Consider the following 23,552-nt stretch of genomic DNA (forward strand, 5'->3'; position numbering starts at 1 on the left):
TGGCACAAGTCTGTAATCTCACCTACTAGGGAGGCAGGAAAATCACTTGAGACTGGGAGGCAGAGGCTACAATGACCTGAGATTACATCACTGTACTCCAGCCTGGGCAACAAAGTCAGACTCTGTCTCAAACAAAACAAAAAGTAAAAATAATTTATCATTTTATGCATTATCTACAACGCGTTGAATAAAACTAACAAAAATACAAATATAGAGGGAAAGACTTATAATTTAGATGAGTAAAAAGAGCCTCTCTGACATTTTGGGATGGATGATTTAAAAAAAAATTTACGTAAAAAATAAATAAAAAGAGCCTCTCTAGGAAATCAATTTGACATCAAGAGAGTTCTTATCTCTTCAAAATGAATATCGAGAAGCAGAGAACATTTGTCATTTATTATAAAGAATTGAGTACAGTTCCTACTGTGACTTTCACCTCACCTTGATTAATCAATCAACAGATAAGTTGATTCTGCTTAGCTGCCTGGATATTAAATTTCTGTTCTCTTTAGATTTCTTGTCAATACAAACAAGTCAATTTATGGCCCAGTATATGAATAGACATTTAAGGGGCAAATTGTTTGCTTCTTTTTTTTCCCTATAATTAAAGTTCATTCTCTTCTTAAAGTGAAATTTGTATTTCTAAATTTATGTACCTCCTTTGCAAGAAGGGCCCTATTATATTATTTTAAAGTTCTTGCTATACCTATCTAATTCTCATTTAAAATAATTACATTATTTTCTGGTATGAACTTCAGTGACAAATTTTTAAATGAGAATTAGATAGGTATAGCAGGAACTTTAAAAACTGAAAACATTTTTCTTATTGATTTTTTTTTTGAGACAGAGTCTCACTCTGTTGCCCAGGCTGAAGTGCAGTGGCATGATCTCTGCTCACTGCCCCCTCCACCTCCTGGATTCAAGCAATTCTCCTGCCTCAGCCTCCAAAGTAGCTAGGATTACAGGGGTGTGTCACCATGCCCGGATAACTTTTTTGCATTTTTAGTAGAGACGAGGTTTCACCAGGTTGCCCAGGCTGGTCTTGAACTGCTGACCTCAGGTGATCTACCCACTTCGGCCTTCCAAAGTGCTGGGATTACGGTCGTGAGCCACCACTCCCGGCTATTCTACAATATTTTTCTAAAATGCACACTTTTAAGAAGTTATCTTCATCTATTAAAATCTTCAGACCTGGGTTTGTTTACAAGTTCCAAAAAACTTAGTCATCAATCCTATGAGTCTACAAACCACACGTGGCTCCATGCACTAATCTACCACGACATTATTCCTTTCCTACCTTGAGTATACAGATGAGGTGTCCTGCAAGTTAACAATGGTCTTTTCACGATTATGTGCTACTATGTACCCACCATCAAGTTTTAACCAAAAATGGCTGACAATGTCAAGTATTAGCAAGGACACATTTCTTTTGTAAAAAAGTTTTTAAAAATTAGTATAAGTTTTAACATTCTCGCTTTTTAAAATTTTTACTTTTTAGTTTCAGATAAGTTCTTACTCCGTCACCCAGGCTGGAGTGCAGTGGTGTGACCATGGCTCACTGCAGGCTCGACTTCCCGTGCTCAATCAATCCTTCCACCTCAGCATCCCATGCAGCTGGAATTACAGGCACGGACTATCATATCTGGCTAATTTGGGGTTCTGCCATGTTGCCCAAGCTGGCGTTGAACTCCTGGGCTCCAGCAGTCCTTTTGCCTCGGTCTCTCAAAGTGCTGGGATTTTTAATCATTATTTTAAGATGTTAATTTGCATTCAATATTGTCAAAGGTAGGCTGGTCTGATGGTAGTAGATTATCAGAACTTACTAACATTAGTGTCACTAAAGTTGGTATACAATCCCCCACTGCTAAATTTGACTGGCTTTAAATATATATATATATATATATAGTCATATATATATGTAGTCAAAGAAAAAGTATACTCTAAACCATTATCATTCTTGATTTTAAGGGCCACAAATAACTTCGTGTCTCTGATTAAAGTTATGAAGCCTACACTCAGGAATTCTGAAAATTAGATAAATAATGCAGTTATGAAGCCAGTCTCAAGAAAAAATATATACGTAGTAGTAGTTCCCCCTTATCTTCAGGGCATATGTTCCAAGACCTCCAGTGGGTGCCCAAAACCTCAGATAGTACCAAGCCTAATTGCTGTCAATCAGAACAGGTTTCTGTTCACGTCTTCCACCCACAAATGCAACAACTGTTTCATTTTAACTAAGCACTTATCAAAATTATGGCCCTGTGGCCATAATTTTGCAGCTGAAGGTACAGCAGTAAAACTAGCATGAATTTCTTTTTCCTTCTTCACAATTTCATGGATAGAAGATGGATTCGTACCACAGATATTAGCAACTTCAGCTAACTTTTATTCTTACCTTATTAAGCTGAGAACTTTCACCTTTTCACTTAAAGAACACACTTTATGGCTCTTTGGCACATCCAAATTGCCTGCATCACTATTCTTGCACTTTGGAGCCATTATGAAGGGTTACTTGGATCCAAGTACTGCAACACCAAGATAGTCAACCTGATAACCCTGACAGCTACTAAGCCACTAACAGGTGGGGAGCGTCTGTAGCATGGCTAGGCCGGACAAAGGAATGATTCATGTCCTAGGTTGGACAAAGCATATGGCAAGAGATTTTATCAGGCCACTCAGAATGGCACACAATTTTAAACCTATAAATAGTTTTTTTCTGGGATTTTCCATTTAATATTTTTGGCCCATGAGAAACTGAAACAATGGAAAGTAAAATGGCAGAAAAGGGGGCACTACTCCTTTCAAATTTCTAAACCTTCTTTAATTAAAAATCGCATCCTGGTCCACAGTTTTCCCCAACTGCCCTGCCTCCAGCTGGATGATAATGCCTGCATTGCCTCACCTGAAAGAGTCAGTATTCTTCTTGACAGCTTTTCATTCTAAATTTCAGTGTCTATATTCTGATGCACAATTAATTGCATAAACTACGTAAGGTGCAGTATACATTAGTAAATGTTATATTTAACTTCTATATATCTGCTTATCTGATAACAAATATATCCAGTGAGAAGAAAAAAACGTAAAGAAATCTAGACAGGGCCAGAGCTCAATTTCCAAACTGTTCCAAAGAGATGACAGAGACAAATACATTTGAGTACAAGGTGGAGAAATGTGGCTAGCTGTTATGGACTGAACTGTGTTCCAACAAAATTCATATGCTGAGGCCCTGACCCCAATGTGACTGTATTAATTACCTCCTTAAAGTTAAATTAAGTTAAATTCAGCAGGGCGCGGTGTCTCACGCCTTTCATCCCAGCACTTTGGGAGGCCCAGGGGGGCAGATCACCTGAGGTCAGGAGTTTTAGATCAGCCTGGCCAACATGGTGAAACCTCATCTCTACTAAAAATACAAAAAATTAGCCAGGTGTGGTGGCAGGTGCCTGTAATCCCAGCTACTCGGGAGGCTAACACAGGAGAATCGCTTGAACCCAGGAGGTGGAGGTTGCAGTGAACTGAGATCGCACCATTGCACTCCAGCCTGGGCAATAAGAGTGAGACTTCATCTCAAAAAAAAAAAAAAAAAAAAAGTTAAGTTAAATTAAGTCATAAAGGTGGAGGACTAATTTGATAGAAATGATGTCCTTAGAAGAGGGAGAGATCCCAAGGATGTGTGCACACAGAGGAAAACCATCTGAAGACACAGTAAGAAGGTGGCCATCTGCAAGCCAAGGAGAGACCACAAGAGAAATCAACCCTGCAAACAACCTGGTCTTGGATTTCTGCCCTCCAGAACTGTGAAAAATTCATTTCTGTTGTTTAAACCATCTAGCTTGTCATGGCAGCTCTAGATGACTAAAATCCTAGTTATATATAGAACAGTGGGTTGTACCTGACAAGCAGGGGTACCCATAAACAAGAGCTGAAGCGCAGGCAGCTAGACCATAAACAGGAAGCATCTAGGAAGCGATGTGTCCTGGAGCAAAAGCACTGGACCAGGAAATGGCCAATGCCGTGCTAATCTCTACTCTCCCAAAGCCTCTATTTCTTCAACTGCAGTAATGCAAGCATTGGTTGGACAAGGTGGTCTCTAATGCCTTTCCTTTCCTTTCATTGTGTGACTGAGAACCTGTAGCAATGCTCACTGAGCAGGACCCTGCTCTGAAAGAGCTGATCAGTGGGCTTAGGAAACTTATTGTGCAGCTACTGTACTGAGCAGCATGTCAGGTAGCACATGGTGAGAAGTTACAGGGGAAACAGAAGTGTCTACAACTTACAGTCCCTTCAGAGAACTAGAACAGGGCTGGGCGCAGTTCTATAATGCCAGCACTTTGGGAGGCCGAGGCAGGCGGATCACTTGAGGTCAGGCATTCTAGACCAGCCTGGACAACATGGTGAAACCCCGTCTCTACTAAAAGTACAAAAATCAGCTGGGCGTGGTGGCACGTGCCTGTAATCCCAGTTACTCACAAGGCTGAAGCATGAGAATCACTTGAACCCGGGAGGCGAAGTTATAGTGAGGCGAGATTGGGTCACTGCCCTCCAGCCTGGGCGACAGAGGGAGACTCCGTGTCAAAAAAAAAGATAACCAGAACAAGCACAGGTGATGAAAACTTCGGTATATGCAAAAACCAGCGTAAGGCCAGGCGTGGTGGCTCACACCTGTAATCTCACCACTTTGGGAGGCTGAGATGGGTGGATCACATGAGGTCAGGAGTTCGAGACCAGCCTGGCCAACATGGTAAAACCCTGTCTCCACTAAAAATACAAAAATCATCCAGGTGTGGTGGCACGTGCCTGTAATGCCAGCTTCTTGGGAGGGGGAGGCAGGAGAATTGCTTGAACCTAGGAGGCAGAGGTTGCCGTGAGCAGAGATCGCACCATTGTACTTCAGCCTGGGTAACAAGAGCGAAACTTCGTCTCAAAAAACAAAACAAAACAAAACAAAAAGTCAAAGTAAGAATATTGGGGTTCCATATGGAAAGGTTCTTAACATAAAGGGAGGCACAGTAATCACAAAAGTACAACATATACATAATCAGGATCTACTAGTTAGAATGGTGTCATCCGACCATCTTTTGGGACAAGGGTCACCCTTCAAAATGAAGCAGCATCTATTCAAATACAAGACAAATAATGATTCATCTGCCTGGCTTTTTCCCCGCAGAACATAAATTGAGGTAACCACATCTGGAGAGATAACTCATTATGCTTTTATAAGGTAGTTCTTTAGTGCAAACCAACTTTCAGAGTAAGTATATTTCTATTCTAATTATCTACTTGATTTGAGTTGACATTTTATTCTTTTTTTTCCCCCAGTTCATTAAATTGTAGCAAGGTCCCATAGAAGAAACAGATCTCCAAAATTAAAAAATATATATTTATGTTTGTCCCTTTAATTACAACTTTTGAAGTCTCAAAGAACATATCACCAACAAGTACTAAAAGCTCACTTTATATAAATGTCAATTCCAAGAGGGGGGTAAAAAAAAAAAAAGTTAATTCCCTCTCAAATTGTTTTATAAATTCAGTAAAATACCCATCACTCAGAGCATTTCACAGCCATGTTAAAAACAAAAAGTAAAATTTAAAAAGAAAGAAAAAAAAACATCAAAATCTCAAAATATTTTTCAGGGAACATGACGAGGTGATTCTAAAATTTATATTATGTCGGCCAGGTGCGGTGGCTCATGCCTGTGATCCCAGCACTTTGGGAGGCCAAGGAAGGCAGCCCACTTGAGGTCAGGAGTTCGAGATCACCCTGGCCAACATGGTGAAACCTCATCTCTGCTAAAAATACAAAAAATTAGCCAGGCATGGTGGTGTGCACCTGTAATCCCAGCTACTTGGGAGGCTGAGGCACGAGAATCGCTTGAACCTGGGAGGCAGAGGTTGTGGTGAGCCAAGATTGCACCGCTGCACTCCAGCTTGGGCGACAGAGCTAGACTCTGTCTCAAAAAAAAAAAAAACCCAAAAACAAACAAACAAACAAACATATATATATATATATATAAATAAATAAAATACAATCACTTATTGACAAGGAGATTTAGGATTATTTTAAAGTATTACAATATAGTCCAGGTGCAGTGGCTCACTTATTGACAAGGAGATTTAGGATTATTTTAAAGTATTACAATATAGTCCAGGTGCAGTGGCTCCTTTGGGAGGCTGAGGCAGGAGGATCGCTCAAGGCCAGGAGTTCTAGAATAGCCTGGACAACATAGCAAGAACCCATCTCTATAAAAAACAAAAAACATCAGCCAGGCACAGTGGTACATGCCAGGAGTTAGGTAGCTACTCAGGAGGCTGAGGAGTGGGGATCACTTGAGCCCAAGAGTTTGAGGTTGCAATGAGCTATGATTGCACCACTGCACTTCAGCCTGGGAAACACAGCAAGACCTTGCCTTTAAAAATTAGAATTTTTTTTTTAAAGATAGTATTGCAATGTAGTGGAACTGCTTTTAAAACATACTATTTTAAATAAAATGTTTTCTTTTTCTTTTTGAGACAGGGTCTTGCTGTGTTGCCCAGGCTGAATGTGAACTCCTTGGTTCAAGCTATCCCCCATCCTCAATCTCCTGAGTAGCTAGGACTACAGGCATGTGCCCACCATGCTTGGTTAAAATTTTCTTTCAATAAAATAAAATTTGTATAAACGCATAAAAGTCTTTTGAAAAGTAAAAACAATTTTTTAAAAGATAAATAAAGGATAGGAAACTTGCCCTATCAGATATCAAGACATATATTACAAGACTATAATAATGAAACAGAGCGGCATTTGACAAGTGTAAAAGTAGATCAAAAGTACTGAAAAGAAAGCTCAGAAACAAAGCCATAGACAGACAGAAATGTGGTATATAACACAGACAGCACCAGAAATGAATGAGACTAGGGGAGACTGCTCAGTAACTCGTATTAGGACATTTGGCTCTCCCTATCAAAAAAAATAAAACTAGTCTCAGCTAGGTGCAAAAATGACTAGTTTGTAACTATTTTTAATTTCTGAGAGGTATAAAAGTGGATGCTTTTCCAGTATTTTCACATTTAGTTATCTCTGAAGGTTGTGGGGTTGAGGTTTTATAAGACATTGACAAGGAGAGTTTCTGAAGAATACAGTAGGAGCTGGGGAGAATAAATGAATAAATGAGGTCTTTTCTTTTTATTATATCCTTATTTTGCTTTGCATTTTATTAGGTTCGTGCAACAGTAATTGTGGTTTTCACCATCACTTTCTTTCTTTCTTTTTTTTTTTTGAGACGGCGTCTCCCCTTTTTTTTTTTTTTTTTTTGAGACAGAGTCTCCCTCTGGAGTGCAGTGGCACGATCTCGGCTCACTGAAAGCTCCGCCTCCCGGGTTCACGCCATCCTCCTGTCTCAGCCTCCCGACTAGCTGGGACTACAGGCGCTCGCCACCACGCCCAGCTAATTTTTTGTATTTTCAGTAGAGATGGGGTTTCACCGTGTTAGCCAGGATGGTCTTGATCTTCTGACCTCGTGATCCACTCGCCTGGGTCTCCCAAAGTGCTGGGATTACAGGTGTGAGCCACCGCATCCAGCGTTCACCATTACTTTCAATAGCAAACACCACAATTACGTTTGCACCAATCTAATAGCAAAATTTGAAATAATTACTAAAAGGAAAAAAAAAATTGAAGAAAAAGTGAGAGGTCAGCCAAGTAGAAATTCTTCTTCCAGCAACCTCCTCCTTCTCCTTGTTGTTCCATATCTGTGGATGCTGGTTTCCTCTCCCCATGATTTGCTAAACTGACGATTCCAATTTTTTATTTTATTATTATTATTATTTTTTTTTTTTTCTGAGACAGGGTCTCACTCTGCCACCCAGGCTGGTGCAGTGGCATAATGACAGCTCACTGCAGCTTTGACCTCCCAAGTTCAAGCAATCATCTCACCTCAGCCTTCCAAATAGCTAGATCTACAGGCACACACCAACACGTCCCGCTACAATTTTTTGGGTTTTGTTTTTGCTTTTGTATGTCGAGACAGGGTTTTACCATGTTGTCCAAACTGGTCTCAAATCAGACCTCAAGCAGTCCACCCGCCTTGGCCTCCCAAAATCCTGGAATTACAGGTGTGAGTGACCGTGCCTAGCCCCAAATGTTTTTTTCCAAGAATAAATTTAACTTTGGTTCAATCCATTATATAAACTTCAGACTATGATCAAAATTAAGAAAATTTCATTTCCTTCCACTTACAAAAGAGAAAGGTAAAAACGGTCACGTAGTTTAAAATGCAAATCACTGTTAAAATTTATATTGCACTAAAGAGCTGTTTTTGTCCATAAGTTTAGTATGCATACACAGCACCTGCAAGTCATACATCAATTATAGTCCCGTATGTGCATGCAGCATCTTCATTATCCAAATGTGATCATAAAACTAAAATGTAATGCTTTACAAGTGTTTCCAATGCTTTACAAGTAGAAATTCTTGTCGAAGGGCCTTAGCCAATTTACATGTCTCAGTAATTCAAGTAGTCTATTACGTTTGAATACTCACTCTCCATCAAAAACATCTTTTTAAAACTTCCCTTGGAAAGGTAAATCGTATGCACCATTTACTGAGTCCATTCAAGATATGAGGAAACTGTCCCAGTGAATTTTAAATAGGATGCCTAAAAGCTAAAAGTAATCTTGCTTATCTAAGTCTTACCTGATTAAATTCTGGCAGAACTGGCATGCTGGAGTACACCTAAATTAAAGAAATAAAACCTCTGTTAGTTTGTTGGTGTATTTGAAAACACATTTAATGCTTGTACAGTAAATATCTATTCTTTTGCATGATCTATAAAACAAGGTTTGCTGAAATTCATATATCATGTTCCAAATATTCCATTATGGCATTTACCACATATAATTACTGCAGCAACTATGATCTAATTAATACAACATTCAGTTTAGAACCAAAATACCTCAGTTTAAATCTCAGATAATAATATGTAATGTGTCTAATGGTACCTGGTAGACAGTGTGCGCAATAATGGTAGCTATTATTATTATTAAACTATGAAGATAACAGATTTCTTGAGAATCAAGACAATATATATATGTAAACCACTTTAAAACCATAAAGCACTATCAAATAAGGGACATTTGGTATAATTATAAATAATCCTTTATCTTTCTTTTTTATGATTCAGAAGAACCTTATGGATTTAGGGGTTAGCACTGTGGTCATCAATTATATTTTTGGGCCAGGCACAGTGGCTTATGCCTGTAATCCCAGCACTTTGGGAGGCTGAGGTGGGAGGATTGCTTGAGTTCAGGAGTCCAAGACCAGCCTGGGCAACATAATAAGACCTTGACTCTTATAAAAAAATTCAAAAAATTAGCCCTGTGTGCTGATGTGTGCCTGTGATTCCAGCTACTGGGGAGGCTAAGGTGGGAGGATTGCTTGAGTCCTGGAGGTTGAGGCTTCAGTAAGCCAAGGTCATGCCACTGCACTGCAACGTGGGGGACACAGCAAGATCTTGTCTCAAAATGTGTGTGTGTGTGTGTGTGTGTGTGTGTGTGTGTGTGTGTGTGTGAAGTAGTATTAACAGGGAATTCTAGTTAAAATAATGGAAGAGGCCGGGCGCGGTGGCTCACACCTGTAATCCCAGCACTTTGGGAGGCCGAGGCGGGCGGATCACAAGGTCAGGAGATCGAGACCACGGTGAAACCCCGTCTCTACTAAAAATACAAAAAATTAGCCGGGCGCAGTGGCGGGCGCCTGTAGTCCCAGCTACTCAGGAGGCTGAGGCAGGAGAATGGCGTGAACCCGGGAGGTGGAGCTTGCAGTGAGCCGAGATCGCGCCACTGCACTCCAGCCTGGGCATCTGAGTGAGACTCCGTCTCAAAATTTAAAAAAAAAAAAAAAAAAGGAAGAAAAGGTAATGTTCATAAAATAAGGGTCGCTCTAAGTTATTCAGAAACTAATATTCAGGACTTTTATTTCTTCCTGTCCCAGCCTTTCCGGAATGCCTTTTCTCAGAAGCTTTCTTTCAACAGTAAATTGAATATGAGAAGGAAAAAGATGTTATAATCAAGTGTATCACATTTGTTTCTTATTGGGAGCTACAAAAATAATAAAAGAAAGAAACTTTTATCGATATTTTAAAAAATGAATTATCACCCTCTTCCTGTGCACCGTAATGAAGAAAACCACATAAAAGCTACAATTCTGAGAATTTTACTAGAATCTAAGAAAAAGGCTGGCATAGAAGAAATAGCCATAATCATCCACTAACTTTTATCTACAAACCCACAATATAGAGACTGTTTTTTCACTTGCTAAAGTATACCATGCCTCAGAACATTCGTGGAATTAACAATCATTGATATTCTTCTTCAGTCTATGGGCTAGTAAAAGAGTAATTTCATCACTTTTTTTGAGATTCAAGATTATTGTGAAAATGATTTTGTTATTCACAGACACAAAATGAACCACCTGAATCAATTTGCATTCCAGTCACCACCACACGATGTCATAAAAGATGAAGGGGAAAAACAAGGTTATCTTGGCATACTATAAACTTTTTTTAAGCAGGTAAAATGAGAATTTCCAATCACAAGACTTACAAATCATAGGTAATTCAGTAAGGGTGGGACTAGTAAATATTTAACAAAGGCAAGGAAAACTATTTCAGTCATCTCCAAAGAACTAGAATTTCAAAAACCTTACCATGCTACCTTTGATAAGCACATAGTTATGAGTTCTAAACCTTAAAGGAATAAAAGGACAAATGCTCAAAAATATCTAAAAATAGAGTGGTTCCCTTACTTAAAATATTACTCTTCTATTTTCCTTTTAATTTATTTTTCCAAGGGCAATGTCAATCTTAATTTCACAGACCTGATTACCCAGAGGAATTTTCCATAGCCCTTTCTTCCCCTATCTTTCACTAGTTGCTTTTTTGACCTTCGTTCTACAAGTAGAGCTTCCAAAGCGTTGTCAAGAACTCAGTAGTCAAACTCAAATTATTCCATCTGCTGCCGATTATCTGCTCAATCCAAAAGCCTACGGGCACTCGCTTCGGCAGCACACATACTAAAATTGGAATGATACAGAGAAGATTAGCATGGCCCCTGCTCAAGGATGACATGCAAATTCATAAAGCATTCCATAAAAATAAAGTCTATGGAAGGAAAATGGAACTGAAATTACCTGTTCGTCTAATCTGGGCACAGTGTAATGAAATATACCAGTCACTATTTTCCACAGATACTTTAGTTGGGGATAAGAAACACTCACAATATTTGGAATATTCAGTATTCAGAAAATGTAAATTATTGATTCCAACCCAGTGAAACGGATGTAACACTAGATATTTCTGTAACGTCTATACCCCCATCAAGAGGAACAGAAGCATCAAGTAGAATAAAATCCACGACAATATTAACAGTGACGGCATTGAGAAAAACTTCTTTATACTTCATTAAATTCCTTAAACGGATATTTATCACCGGGCGCAGTGGCTCATGCCTGTAATCCCAGCACTTTGGGAGGCCAAGGTGGGTGGATCACAAGGTCAGGAGATCAAGACCATCCTGGCTAACATGGTGAAACCCCATCTACTAAAAATACAAAACTTAGCCAGGCATGGTGGCAGGCACTTGTAATCCCAGCTACTCGGGAGGCTGAGGCAGGAGAATTGCTTGAACCCGGGAGGTGGAGGTTGCAGGGAGCTGAGATTGAGCCATTGCACTCCAGCCTGGGGGACAAGAGCGAGACTTCGTCTCAAAAAAACGAAAAAAAAAAAAAACCCCGATGTTTATCAAGGGCCTACTATGTGGCAGGCACTGTCACAGACACTGGAGTAAGAGTAAGGTACAAATTAAAAAGGTCCCTGTTCTTCCCAGATTTTCTACAATAATCATGTACTATTTTTATAAAGTGAAAGAAATAAACATTGAAAATTCTAACTTTATAGATATAATGAAACCTTCTAAACAAGTCATATTTCTAAAATTCTAATTTTATAGATATAATCAAATCTTCTAAACAAGTCATATTTCTAAGTTTCTATAAACAGTCCTCCAGGTAGTGTTGCTTTTAAAAGAAGAATGTAATTGAAAATTTTACCTGTGAGGATTTTTTGAGCTGGGTATGACTGTGCTACATTCTCTCTTGTCAAATACTCCTTTAATCCAGGATTTCTGGGACTAAAAAGAAAGTGTCATTATTTTATACTCAATTATGTGACAAAACAATGTAACCATAGTAGTTCGGGCAGGTAAGAAATACTCAAGTATCATGAATGCTAATTAAAATGCCAAGACCAACCCCACACAGGCTAAGCATTTACCAGTTTCTATTACAGATAATATAGGCACAAATAAGCCAAATGTGAACATTAAACGACACACAAAGTGAATATGGCCACAATCCCACTTTGAGTAACCGAAGCCCTACATGAACAAACCCCTAGCAAGGAAGTAAAGATATAACTGATTTATCCTCTTAAATCTGCCAAAAGTCGCTTCTACGTCTTGTACCATAATCCTATGGAATAAATACAAAGCTCCCAAAACTTCAAAATCTTTACCTATCAAGTCCCACCTTGGCTAAGATTTCACAGGAAACTGGAAAGAGTGTCTCTGACTTCAGCAAGATTCAATACACATTCTGCAAGCATAGTTTACCGCTGGCTGTGTTGTTTCAGGTTGCACAGCCTATAACTGCCCCGAAATCCAAGTGAGACACTGATACCTACTCTTCCTCCTAATAAACTCTCTCCCATTCTACAGAATCCATGTCACAGCCAAGCTCCTCCATAAGCTATATTACAAGTCCAGTGGCAGAGGACACTGGATCGACTATACAGCCCAACTACTTATGAGCCTGGCCTCATCCTAATATAAAAATATTTTGGCTCTAAATGGTATAAGAATATGTGTCCTAGCTGGTCACGGTGGCTCACGCCTGTAATCCCAACACTTTTGGGAGGCCGAGGAGGGTGGATCACTTGAAGTCAGGAGTTCGAGACCATACTGGCAAATATGGTGAAACCTCGTCTCTACTAGAAATACAAAAAATTAGCTGGGCATGGTGGCGGGCAACTGTAATCCCACCTACTCGGGAGGCTGAGGCATGAGAATTGCTTGAACCTGGGAGGCAGAGATTGCAGTGAGCCAAGATCGCGCCACTGTACTCCGGCCTGGGTGGCGGAGCGAGACTCTGTCTCAAAAAAAAAAAAAAAAAAAAAAATATATATATATATATATATGTTTCCATATTACTTTATATACACATAGATATTAGAACAGAGATGAAACGAAGGCTTTCTAAAAGGGAGCTTTTTCAAACTCCATGTCAGTGCAGTCCCCACCTCACTCTTATATCTACTCCCATTCTACTGTGGAGGGAAATGCACTAGGCCAGAAAATATGCTACAAATCCAGCTGTGGTACCTCATTATCACACTATCCTCAAAAAAAGTTCAGTGGATCTTGTCCAATATGCACCAATCCTAAACATAAGTGTTCATCACCGAACAGAACTGTAAATAATCGAAGTCCAGACTTTTTAAAGTAAAATAGAAAGGAGAAAAACAGAGATTAGTTGATGGGCTCCTGTGTATTTAAATCTTATCTATAAACGAGGAAAACTTCCCAGATCAAGGCCAGAGTCATCTTAAATCCTTTTATTCTCTTATTCTTTTTGCATGGTCAGCAGCATTTTCTATGTATTAAAAGACATTCACTAAATTGGCAAAACACTAACAACATAAACTTGGGAAAATTCAGAGTCACAGAATTTATTTATTTAGTTAGTTAGTTAGTTTTATTTTTTTGAGACAGAGTCTTGCTCTGTCGCCCAGGCTGGAGTGCAACGGCGCAATTTTGGCTCACTGCAACTTCCACCTCTTGGTTTCAAGTGATTCTCCTGCCTCAGCCTCCTGAGTAGCTGTGATGACAGGTGTGCACCACCATGTCTGGCTAATTTTTGTATTTTTAGTAGCAACAGGGTTTCACCATGTTGGTCAGATTGGTCTCAAACTCCTGATCTCAAGTGGTCTGCCTGCCTTGGCCTCCCAAAGTGCCAGGATAACAGGCGTAGCCACCGTGCCCAGCCCAGAGTCATAGAATTTAAAAGGAACTAAATGAACAGAGAATTCAAAATCTATTTATTTCAACAAGAAATGACACAATCTGGCCGAGCACAGTGGCCCACACCTGTAATCCCCGTACTTTGTGAGGCCGAGGCAGGTGGATCACTTGAGCTCAGGAGTTCCAGACCAGCCTGGACAACATGGTGAAACTGTGTCTCTACAAAATACAGGAATAAAAACAGCCATGTGTGGTGGCATGTGCCTACAATTCTCAGTAACCCAGGAGGCTGAGGTGGGAGGATTGCTTAAGTCCAGGGAAGTCGAGGCTGCAGGGAGCCATAATTGTGCCATTGCACTCCAGCCTGGGCAACAGAGTGAGACCCTGTCACCACAAAAAAAAAAAGAAAGAGAGAGAGAGAAAGAAAAGAAAAGAAAGAAAGAAAACAATATTTTTGAATCAGTCAGCCCTGTCCCCTATTCAAAAACGTTAACAATTTGATTTATTCATTCTCCAAACATTAAATACCTAATTGTTGCAAAGCACTGACAAACTTGTTACAAAAAGTCAATATGTCCTCAAAGAATTCTTCATTCTGAATTTCAAAATACCTGAATCTATGAATTCATTCAACAAGTATTTTGGACAGGCCTCCATGCTGCATGCTGGGACTTCTACTGCAAACCAGACAAAGTTCCTGCTCTCAAGGAAGTTAGAATAAAAAGGAGGAAACAGATAAGAAACTGATATCATTAAACTTTATGTGCACCAATTAACTATTTTTAAATTTTTTAAAAAATTTGTCAAGCCTCTGAGACAAGTTCAAGGCCAATTAACTATTAAAAACAGATGTAAAAAGGGTATCTAATGTAGAAGCCTATATAGACAAAATAGGCAAGCTGTGCTCAACCACTCCCTTCTTTCGAAATGCTGAATGGCAGCTCTGTAGTAGGACTGCCCGAACAAATTATTCAATTTCTTCATGCCTCTTTGTCAATCAAAATGGGGATAATAATAGTACCTCGGCGGGGTGCGGTGGCTCACGCCTGTAATCCCAGCACTTTGGGAGGCTGAGACAGGCAGATCACGAGGTCAGGAGATCGAGACCATCCTGGCTAACACGGTGACACCCCATCTCTACTAAAAATACAAAAAAATTAGCCGAGCGTGGTGGCGGGCGCCTGTAGTCCCAGCTACTCGGGAGGCTGAGGCAGGAGAATGGCGTGAACCCGGAAGGCCGAGCTTGCAGTGAGTTGAGATTGCACCACTGCACTCCAGCCTGGGCGACAGAGCCAGACTCCGTCTCAAAAAACAAACAAAAAAAATAGTACCTCATAGAACCAATGAAAGGATTAGATAAAGGTTTAGAATTATTCCTGGGACTTATCAAGTCTGAATAAAGCTTAGGTGTTATTATTAGTAATATCAAAGGTAAAAATTGGCTTTGGGTTAACAGTCTGAGAACTTAACTTTGATGTATTTTTTTTTTTCATAGAAAAATGCCTCCTGACCTCCAAATTTCCCTCACAGTCGCTCTCATACTACGATTTAATGACCTTTACAGGTTCACATCTTCCCTGGACTCCAGCTCCTATAGGCCCCATGCCAGTCATTTCTATTGCCCCAGGGCCTAACCCAGTGATTGTTGAATAAGCAACAAACATGCTGAAAATAGAACTTCAGGAACCCATGTATACCATTTTCCCTCCAAAGGTGTAAACAGGAAGCCCATGCCATAACAAGAATGTGGAAACTTTCCTCCTTCAACTCCCGGTTATCTTATCTCAAAACTACCAGAAGGGGAAAAAAAGCAGCCTTAGCTTGAAAATGTTTAAAATAATTCTCAGTTTAGAACTTTACTTCCCACCCTGCCAACCTCGTAATAGTTCCTTTGCAATATACTCTCCAGCAGACTTCGGAGAGACCTCCATGTTCAGTTCAACAGAGAACCAAATGTTTGTTGGTTCTGATGGGACAAACAGCCAATGCGCTAGCTTCTGCCACTAGAGCAGCAAATCTGTTGTGGTCGTGGTAGTTGAGAGTAAGGATTTTGACATTTCGGCAGCTATCATGGCAGTCTTCATAGACTGCATGTTTTTGCTTTTTAATTGTTGTAATTTAGGGGAAGGAAAGGCAAAGAAGAAAGAAGGGAAATAGTGTGTTGCTCTCAATTTGCGTCATCCTAAAACATAATCAGGTTTTATATCTAATCTTTGGCCTGAGGTCAGGCTGGGGAATTGCAATGAAATGTTCAAAGACTAATATAGTGAGATGGCGAGGGATCCAAGTCTGAATGTAAAATTCATTTATGTTTCATGTACACCATATATGCATAGCCAAAAGGTAATTTTACACAATTTTTTTAAAAAATTATACATCAAATTGTCCAGGTGTGGTGGCTCATGCCTGTAATCCCAGCACTTTGGGAGGACAAGGCGGGCAAGTCACTTGAGGTCAGGAGTTCGAGACCAGCCTGGCCAACATGGCAAAACCCCATCTCTACTAAAGATACAAAAATTAGCCAGGCATGGTGGCGGGCACCTGTAGTCCCAGTTACGCAGGAGGCTGAGGCCAGGAGTCAGAGGTTGCAGTGAGTTGAGATCATGCCACTGCACTCTAGCCTGGGCGACAGAACAAGATTCTGTCTCCAAATAAATAAATAAGTAGTTTTATGCATGCAACAAAGTTTTTTGTTTTGTTTTGTTTTGTTTTGTTTTCTTGAGACGGAGTTTCTCTCTTGTTTCCCAGACTGGAGAGCAATGGCGCAATCTTGGCTCACTGCAAACTTTGCCTCCTGGTTCAAGCAATTCTCCTGCCTCAGCCTCCTGAGTAGCTGGGATTACAGGCATGCACCACCACACCCGGCTAATTTTTGTATTTTTAATAGAGATGGGGTTTCACCATGTTGGCCAGGCTGGTCTCAAACTCCTGATCTCAGGTGATTCACCCACCTTGGCCTCCCAGAGTGCTGAGATTACAGGCATGAGCCACTGTGTCTGGCTGAAACAAAGTTTTAACTGCATTTCAACTGCCACCTGCCACATGAGGTCAGATGTGAAATTTTCCGCTCATGGCACTCAAAAAGTTTCAGATTTTAGAGCATTTCACATTTCAGATTTTCAGATTAGAGATGTTCAACCTGTATTTCTGCTCTAAGGCTTCTTAGGGTTCCCAGATAAATTCTCTTGGGGTACTCGCTAAGAAGGCATAATTTCACAGGTGTTTCTTAATTTTCAAAACAGTGACCTTTTTTAAAAAAAAAACAAAACATCCACAAGGCTGCATGATTGGAGGTAAAGGGAGACAAAGACAACAGGTCATTTGTTTTCTTTCTACAACTTTTTTGCACCTTAAAAAAAATCTATCATCTAACAACTACTTCTTCAGTGGAACTGATAACTTACTCCCATTTTGATTTCCTGCATTCTCTCTTACACACATCACAGCACTAACAATGTTTACTTGCATTCACTGGGCCATCTCTCTCTCTCTCTTAACCTTATTGTAATCCACGTCAAAAGAGGGCATTATTTTATTTATTTTGGAATCCACAACACTAGAATGGGTCAAATAGATAATATTTTCAGACTCCAGATCAACATTTGTTACTTTCTCTTCAGAGCTCCTCCCTTGAAGCAAGAACCCCTTCAAAGTGCCAGGTAGATGGACTTCAGGATGTACCATCAATCAATCTATTGGCTCAGGGAAACCATCAGTGCAAAGCCAGTCCATCCACTTTCAAGTGTCAGCTCAGGGCCTTCTATCAGGTTCTGTCCAAATTCTGCAAGGATACCTGCCTGACACTTGATCCAAGAGGGACAGTCTCAGAAAAACAGCATCCAAGCTCAAAGTATCTAAAAACCAAGCTCCTGTTCCAACAACACCGCCACAAGGTGTGTTGACTGATTTTCCACTAAATACTCTGTCCAGAAGGCAGAGAACACAAAGTAACCTTACACCTTCATCTCATTTTGCTGGTAAAAGGTGAGCACTATTTAGCTGGTAGTGATGTATTTTTGGTAACATCTCTAAAAATTGAATGTTAACTAAATAATTCACGATTCCGTAAAATGCCATGTCTCCTGGGTAGGTGAGAAATTTTACTAACATTTTCACATATAGTGCTTTGCTAAACAAAGGCATTCAGAACCTTGGAATGAGGTCCGGTGCAGTGGCTCATACCTGAATCCCTGCACTTTGGGAGGCTGAGGTGGGTGCATCACCTGAGGTCAGGAGTTCGAGACCAGCCTGGCCAACATAGTGAAACACTGTCTCTACTAAAAATACAAAAAATTAACCACGCATGGTGGTGGGCGCCTGTAATCCCAGCTACTCAGGAGGCTGAAGCAAGAGAATCGCTTGAACCCAGGAGGTGGAGGTTGCAGTGAGCTGAGATCATGCCACTGCACTCCAGCCTGGGCAACAAAAGAGAAATGCCATCTCAAAAAAAAAAAAAAAAAAACAGAACCTAAGAATGAATTTCTAGATAATATAAACTCATGAGTAAAGGAGTAAAACATTTATAAATCTTCCTTGAGCCAAATGTGGGATTAGAGGAACTCAACAGTAACCTTCCAAGTAGAGTGTATCAGAAAGGTGAAAAGTGAAATTATATCATACCCCTTCCTTTCTCTTTCTAAATTGGTTAAAGCCCTCATTATTTCAGCCCCAAAATCCAATTTCAAAATAGCAGTGAAAGACATCCTTTTCCTCAGTTGTCACTCATGCTTCAGGGTTTAACCAATCTCCTGGGGAATAAAACATGCAAATGAAACATTTGTAATTTCAGATCTTGTTAAATCATTCTGATAAAAAGCGAACAGGAAATGAAAAGGCTCCTTTATGAGTGTTCTTTACAACTGTCCCTTGATAGTAAAATACGGAGATTTAACTGAATGCTGGGCCTATTTGTGGTACAATCACTCTAATCTGGTTAGATTTTCCACCTACATGCACGCAATTCTCTCCAATTTCAAAGCTCCAAAATACTCATAAATTTGCTATCTATGTACAGACATAGTCTTCATTTATGCTCCAAATATCTTGTTAAATTATCCAAAACTTTACTAGTACTACAAGCAAATGAATTACATAGCCTTAAAAAAAGTCTTTTTTGGAGTGGCTCGTGAAACTATGTTTTTATTTTTGTTTTAATACAGAATCTTGCTATGTTGCCCAGGCTGAAGTGCAGTGGCTATTCACAGACATGATCACAGTGCACTGTGGCCTCAAAATCCTAGGCTCAAGTGATCCTCCTGCCTCAGCCCCCTGAGACACTGGGACTACAGATAGGTACCACTATGCCTGGGGAAAATATACTGTTACATAATTGACTTTCAGGAAACTTACCATCCTCTCAGACGATAAAGCCTTTATTAAAAATTACAGGTTTGGCCAGGCGTGGTGGGCTCAAGCCTAGAATCCCAGCACTTTGGGAGGCCAAGGTGGGAGGATCACTTGAGCCCAGGAGATCGAGGCCAGCCTGGACAACATATTGAGATACCATCTCTGCTTCTAATAATAGAAAAAGATATAAATATTTCTAAAAATAAGTTACAGGCTAAATTTTATTTATGACATTCATAGTAAGGTTTATATACACAATGAAGATTATTTGTCTTTTTTTTTCAGTATAGCACAGCAGAAAGAAAACACAACTGGACTTTGCTCTTTCAAATTTGGTGACACTCATATCACATACGTAACTTAGACATATTCAAAAGCTTTGTTAAGAGAATGAGAGAAGGCTAGAAGGTGAAAAATAAGACAGAGAAACCATTTTAATAGTGTGGGCAGACATTCCACAATCAGTAGATTCCACAATCAGTAGATTTTTGTTTGTTTGTTTGTTTGAGACAGTTTTGCTCTTGTTGCCCAGGCTGGAGTGCAATGGCGTGATGTCAGCTCACTGCAACCTTCGCCTCCTGGTTTCAAGCGATTCTCCTGCCTCAGCCTCCCGAGTAGCTGGGATTACAGGCGTGTGCCACCACACCCAGCTAATTTTGTATTTTCAGTGGAGACGGGGTTTCACCATGTTGGCCAGGCTGGTCTCAAACTCTTGACCTCAGGTTATCCAACCATCTCAGTCTCCCAAAGTGCAGGGATTACAGGCATGAGCCACCATGCCTGGCCTCAGAAGTATCTTACATTCAAAAGCAGCAGTTCTGAAACCTCTTAGGCTTAGGATCCCTTCATAATCATAAAAATTACCAAGGACTACAAAAAATATTTTATTTAAATTATGTCTACCAATATTTATCACATAAGAAATTAAAATTGAGACATTTAAAAATATTTACTGGGCCGGGGCAAGGTGGCTCACACCTGTAATCCCAGCACTTTGGGAGGGTGAGGCAGGTGGATTACGAGGTCAGGAAATCAAGACCATCCTGGTTAACATGGTTAACATGGTGAAACGCTGTCTCTACTAAAAATGCAAAAAATTAGCCAGGCGTGGTGGCGGACGCCTGTAGTCCCAGCTACTCAGGAGGCTGAGGCAGGAGAATGGCATGAACCCGGGAGGCAGAGCTTGTAGTGAGCCAAGATCGTGCCACTGCACTCCAGCCTGGGCAACAGAGCGATACTCCGTCTCAAAAAAAAAAAAAAAGAAAAAAAAATTTACTCCTTAGTTCATTTTAACCTGTTACATGTTAACACAAAAATTTTCCAAAAAAGTTCATAAACAGAGCATTGTCTTATATTTTTGCAAATCTCTTTCATGGCTGGCTAAAGATGGCTAGATTCTTATGTTTGCTTCAGGACTCAATCCTTTGCAATACGTGGCTTTGCTTGAAGTATACAAAGAAAATCTGCCTCACAGAGACATGTAGTTGAAAAAGGAGAGCATTTTAATGGCCTTTTTAGATCATTGTGCATTCATCATGTACCCTTGGGAAAACTCCACTGTACACTCATGAGAGAATATGTCAAAAGGGCAAATAGCATCTTAGCACTATTATGAAAATAATTTTGACTCTGAGGACCCTCTGAAAGGGTCTTAGAGACCTCTAAGGGATCACATATAGAGAACTACTGCACGCAAGTGACTGTGTGTAGACACTAGAGTGGAGTCTGTGAGAGCAAGAATATACCATTTCCCAGATGATCTCAGTTCCCACGTGCATATCTTAGTCTGCATACCTCATCTTAATGAGTAGATTCTAGTACTTCAAGATCCCCTGTTTAATCTGGTACTCAAATGAAGAAAGTTCCAACACAAGATAAAATCTTCATGTACTGTATTTTATGCTCAATGAAAGGGACTTTGCAAGGGTAGTTTGGAATGCATTCAATTTCTAAACTTACAGCCAACTTTAATGCCAACCACACCCACGCTCCCGAAGATGTCGTTAAATTCAGTGACCTTGGGAAGCTTGTGAAGTGTGGAACCAGCCCTTTACAATCCATAGGCAGGACACATCCTATCAGTTTATGCACCTCTTTTAAAACATTGAAACCTCGAAAGGAAAAAAACAAATGAAAAGAAAAATTGATACCTCTAAGAAAATGGGTTAATTCATTCATTTAAAAAAAAAAATACTTTGACGGCCAGACGCAGTGGCTCACACCTGTAATCCCAGCACTTTGGGAGGCCAATGTACAGGGTCACCTGAGGTCAGGAGTTCCAGACCAGCCTGGCCAACATGGCAAAACCCCAACTCTATTAAAAACAAAAAAAAATTAGCTGGGCACGGTGGCACAGGCCTGTAATCCCAGCTACTCAGGAGGCTGAGGCAGGAGAATCACTTGAACCCGGGAGACAGAGGTTGCAGTGGGCTGAGATTGTGCCCCTGCACTCCAGCCTGACACAGCGAGACTCTGCAAAAAAAAAAAAAAAAAAAACTTTGACAAATCATATTATTCTAATTAAAATAAATAAAATGAAATAGTGTCCCACCGGGTGCATGGCTCACGCCTCTAATCCCAACACTTTGGGAGGCTGAGGTGGGTGGATCACCTGAGGTCAGGAGTTTGAGACCAGCCTGGCCAACACGATGAAACCCCATCTCTACTAAAAATACAAAAATTATCTGGGCATGGTGGTGCATGCCTGTAATCCCAGCTATTTGGGAGGCTGAGGCAGGAGAATCGTTTGAACCCAGGAGGCGGAGGTTGCAGTGAGCCAAGATCATGCCACTGCACTCCAGCTTGGTCAACAGAGCAAGATTCCGTCTCAAAAAATAAAATAAAATAAAAATAAAAATAAAAATAAAATAAAATAGTGTCCCAAATGCCAACAGCAAATGAGAAGCACTTACGTTAACAAATGGATACTAAGTACGTAGGTCATAAATGTCACGAACGTAGGCAACAGGACACTGGTGAAGGAGAAAGTCCTTCTGCCTGTAGATATTCGAGACGTTTTCATGGAAGACATGGAATTTATGAAAGTTCTTGTACGACAACAAAGGTTTTAAAAGGTGGTGAGGAAGTCCATGGTGGTTAAAAACACAAGAGATTTCAGCCTAGAGGAAAATTTAGAAGAGGTTCACTTTAAGGCAATGATGAAAGCCATGAGGTCACTGAAGGACAGAGAACAGAGAAGATCAAAGAGTCAAGAACTTTCAGAAACATCTAAACAAGGATGCAGAAGAAAGAGTTTGGGGAATAAAGAATAGAGACTTACTAGCCAGGATGGTGGTTTGATACCTGAATTAGGAAAGGGAGAAAGTTTCTCACTTTAGTAAAATGTCTGCATCATTACAAAAGTAGAAAATGTCAAAGAAAAACTGATAAGACATATTTAATACCAAAAAGAAGATAAGGAGAATGGCAATTTTGTCCATGATGAACAAACCAATTTCAAGAGATTCAGGAAAAAGGTTGTAAAACAGAGGAGATAGCTAGTTAGTGTAAGATTCTCTTGGGAGAAGCAATACTAAAAACAAGAGTCAGGGCCAGCCTGTAATCCTAGCACTTTGGGAGGCTGAGGCAGGTGGATCACGAGGTCAGGAGATCAAGACCATCCTGACTAACACGGTGAAACCCCATCACTACTAAAAATACAAAAAATCAGCCAGGCATAGCGGCATGCACCTGTCGTCCCAGCTACTTGGGAGGCAGGAGAATCGCTTGAACGCAGGAGGCAGAGGTTGCAATGAGCCGAGATTATGCCACTGCACTCCAGCCTGGGCAACAGAGTGAGACTCCATTACAAAAAAAAAAAAAAGTCATAAATGAACAATATAAAGCAAAAGCCAGCACTAAAGTAGTCTGTCATATCTGCCACGGCCTGGGTGGGCTAAATGTCTTAGGTGCTTTAGCTAAAGCAATATGAACAATTCTGTGGCTCATCACAATACTATTTATTCCCTCTTCATCAAGGGAGAGCAGGTTCTAATGTTAGTGCCGGAGATCTTTTACATGATGTTTTATAGGCACAGTTTATTTTATGTTGAGAAAACAGGACTTTGTAGACTGAAGGAGAAGTCAACAAAAAGAGAGAGAGTGAAGATGCAATGAGAGAATAGAAATGACTATAGAGATCTCGGAGAGGGGTGGGGAGG

At 40.2% G+C, this 23,552-nt stretch overlaps 1 protein-coding gene and 1 non-coding gene across 36 annotated transcripts in view; one reads left to right on the plus strand and one right to left on the minus strand.

Moving 5' to 3' along the window:
* The window catches only part of TRPM6 (transient receptor potential cation channel subfamily M member 6), a 196,124-nt gene that overhangs the window by 118,513 nt on the left and 54,059 nt on the right, over positions 1 to 23,552 (minus strand). For 22 of the 35 annotated variants that reach the window (XM_077966225.1, XM_077966218.1, XM_077966224.1 and 19 more), the window contains 2 exons: positions 12,080 to 12,159; positions 8,669 to 8,707 (listed from right to left, as the gene is read on the minus strand). In XM_077966225.1, coding sequence (XP_077822351.1) covers positions 8,669 to 8,707; positions 12,080 to 12,159 — 119 coding nt within the window. Of the gene's footprint in view, positions 1 to 22; positions 123 to 8,668; positions 8,708 to 10,849; positions 11,045 to 12,079; positions 12,160 to 23,552 lie in introns of all 35 variants that reach the window. The other 13 variants (XM_077966241.1, XM_077966234.1, XM_077966237.1 and 10 more) reach the window with 3 other exon arrangements.
* On the plus strand, positions 11,021 to 11,127 carry LOC114672964 (U6 spliceosomal RNA). The gene has a single exon (XR_003723478.1). It is a non-coding gene; the product is annotated as a U6 spliceosomal RNA (small nuclear RNA).

The sequence above is a fragment of the Macaca mulatta genome, chromosome 15 (genome assembly GCF_049350105.2).
Source record: "Macaca mulatta isolate MMU2019108-1 chromosome 15, T2T-MMU8v2.0, whole genome shotgun sequence".
NCBI lineage: Eukaryota > Metazoa > Chordata > Mammalia > Primates > Cercopithecidae > Macaca > Macaca mulatta.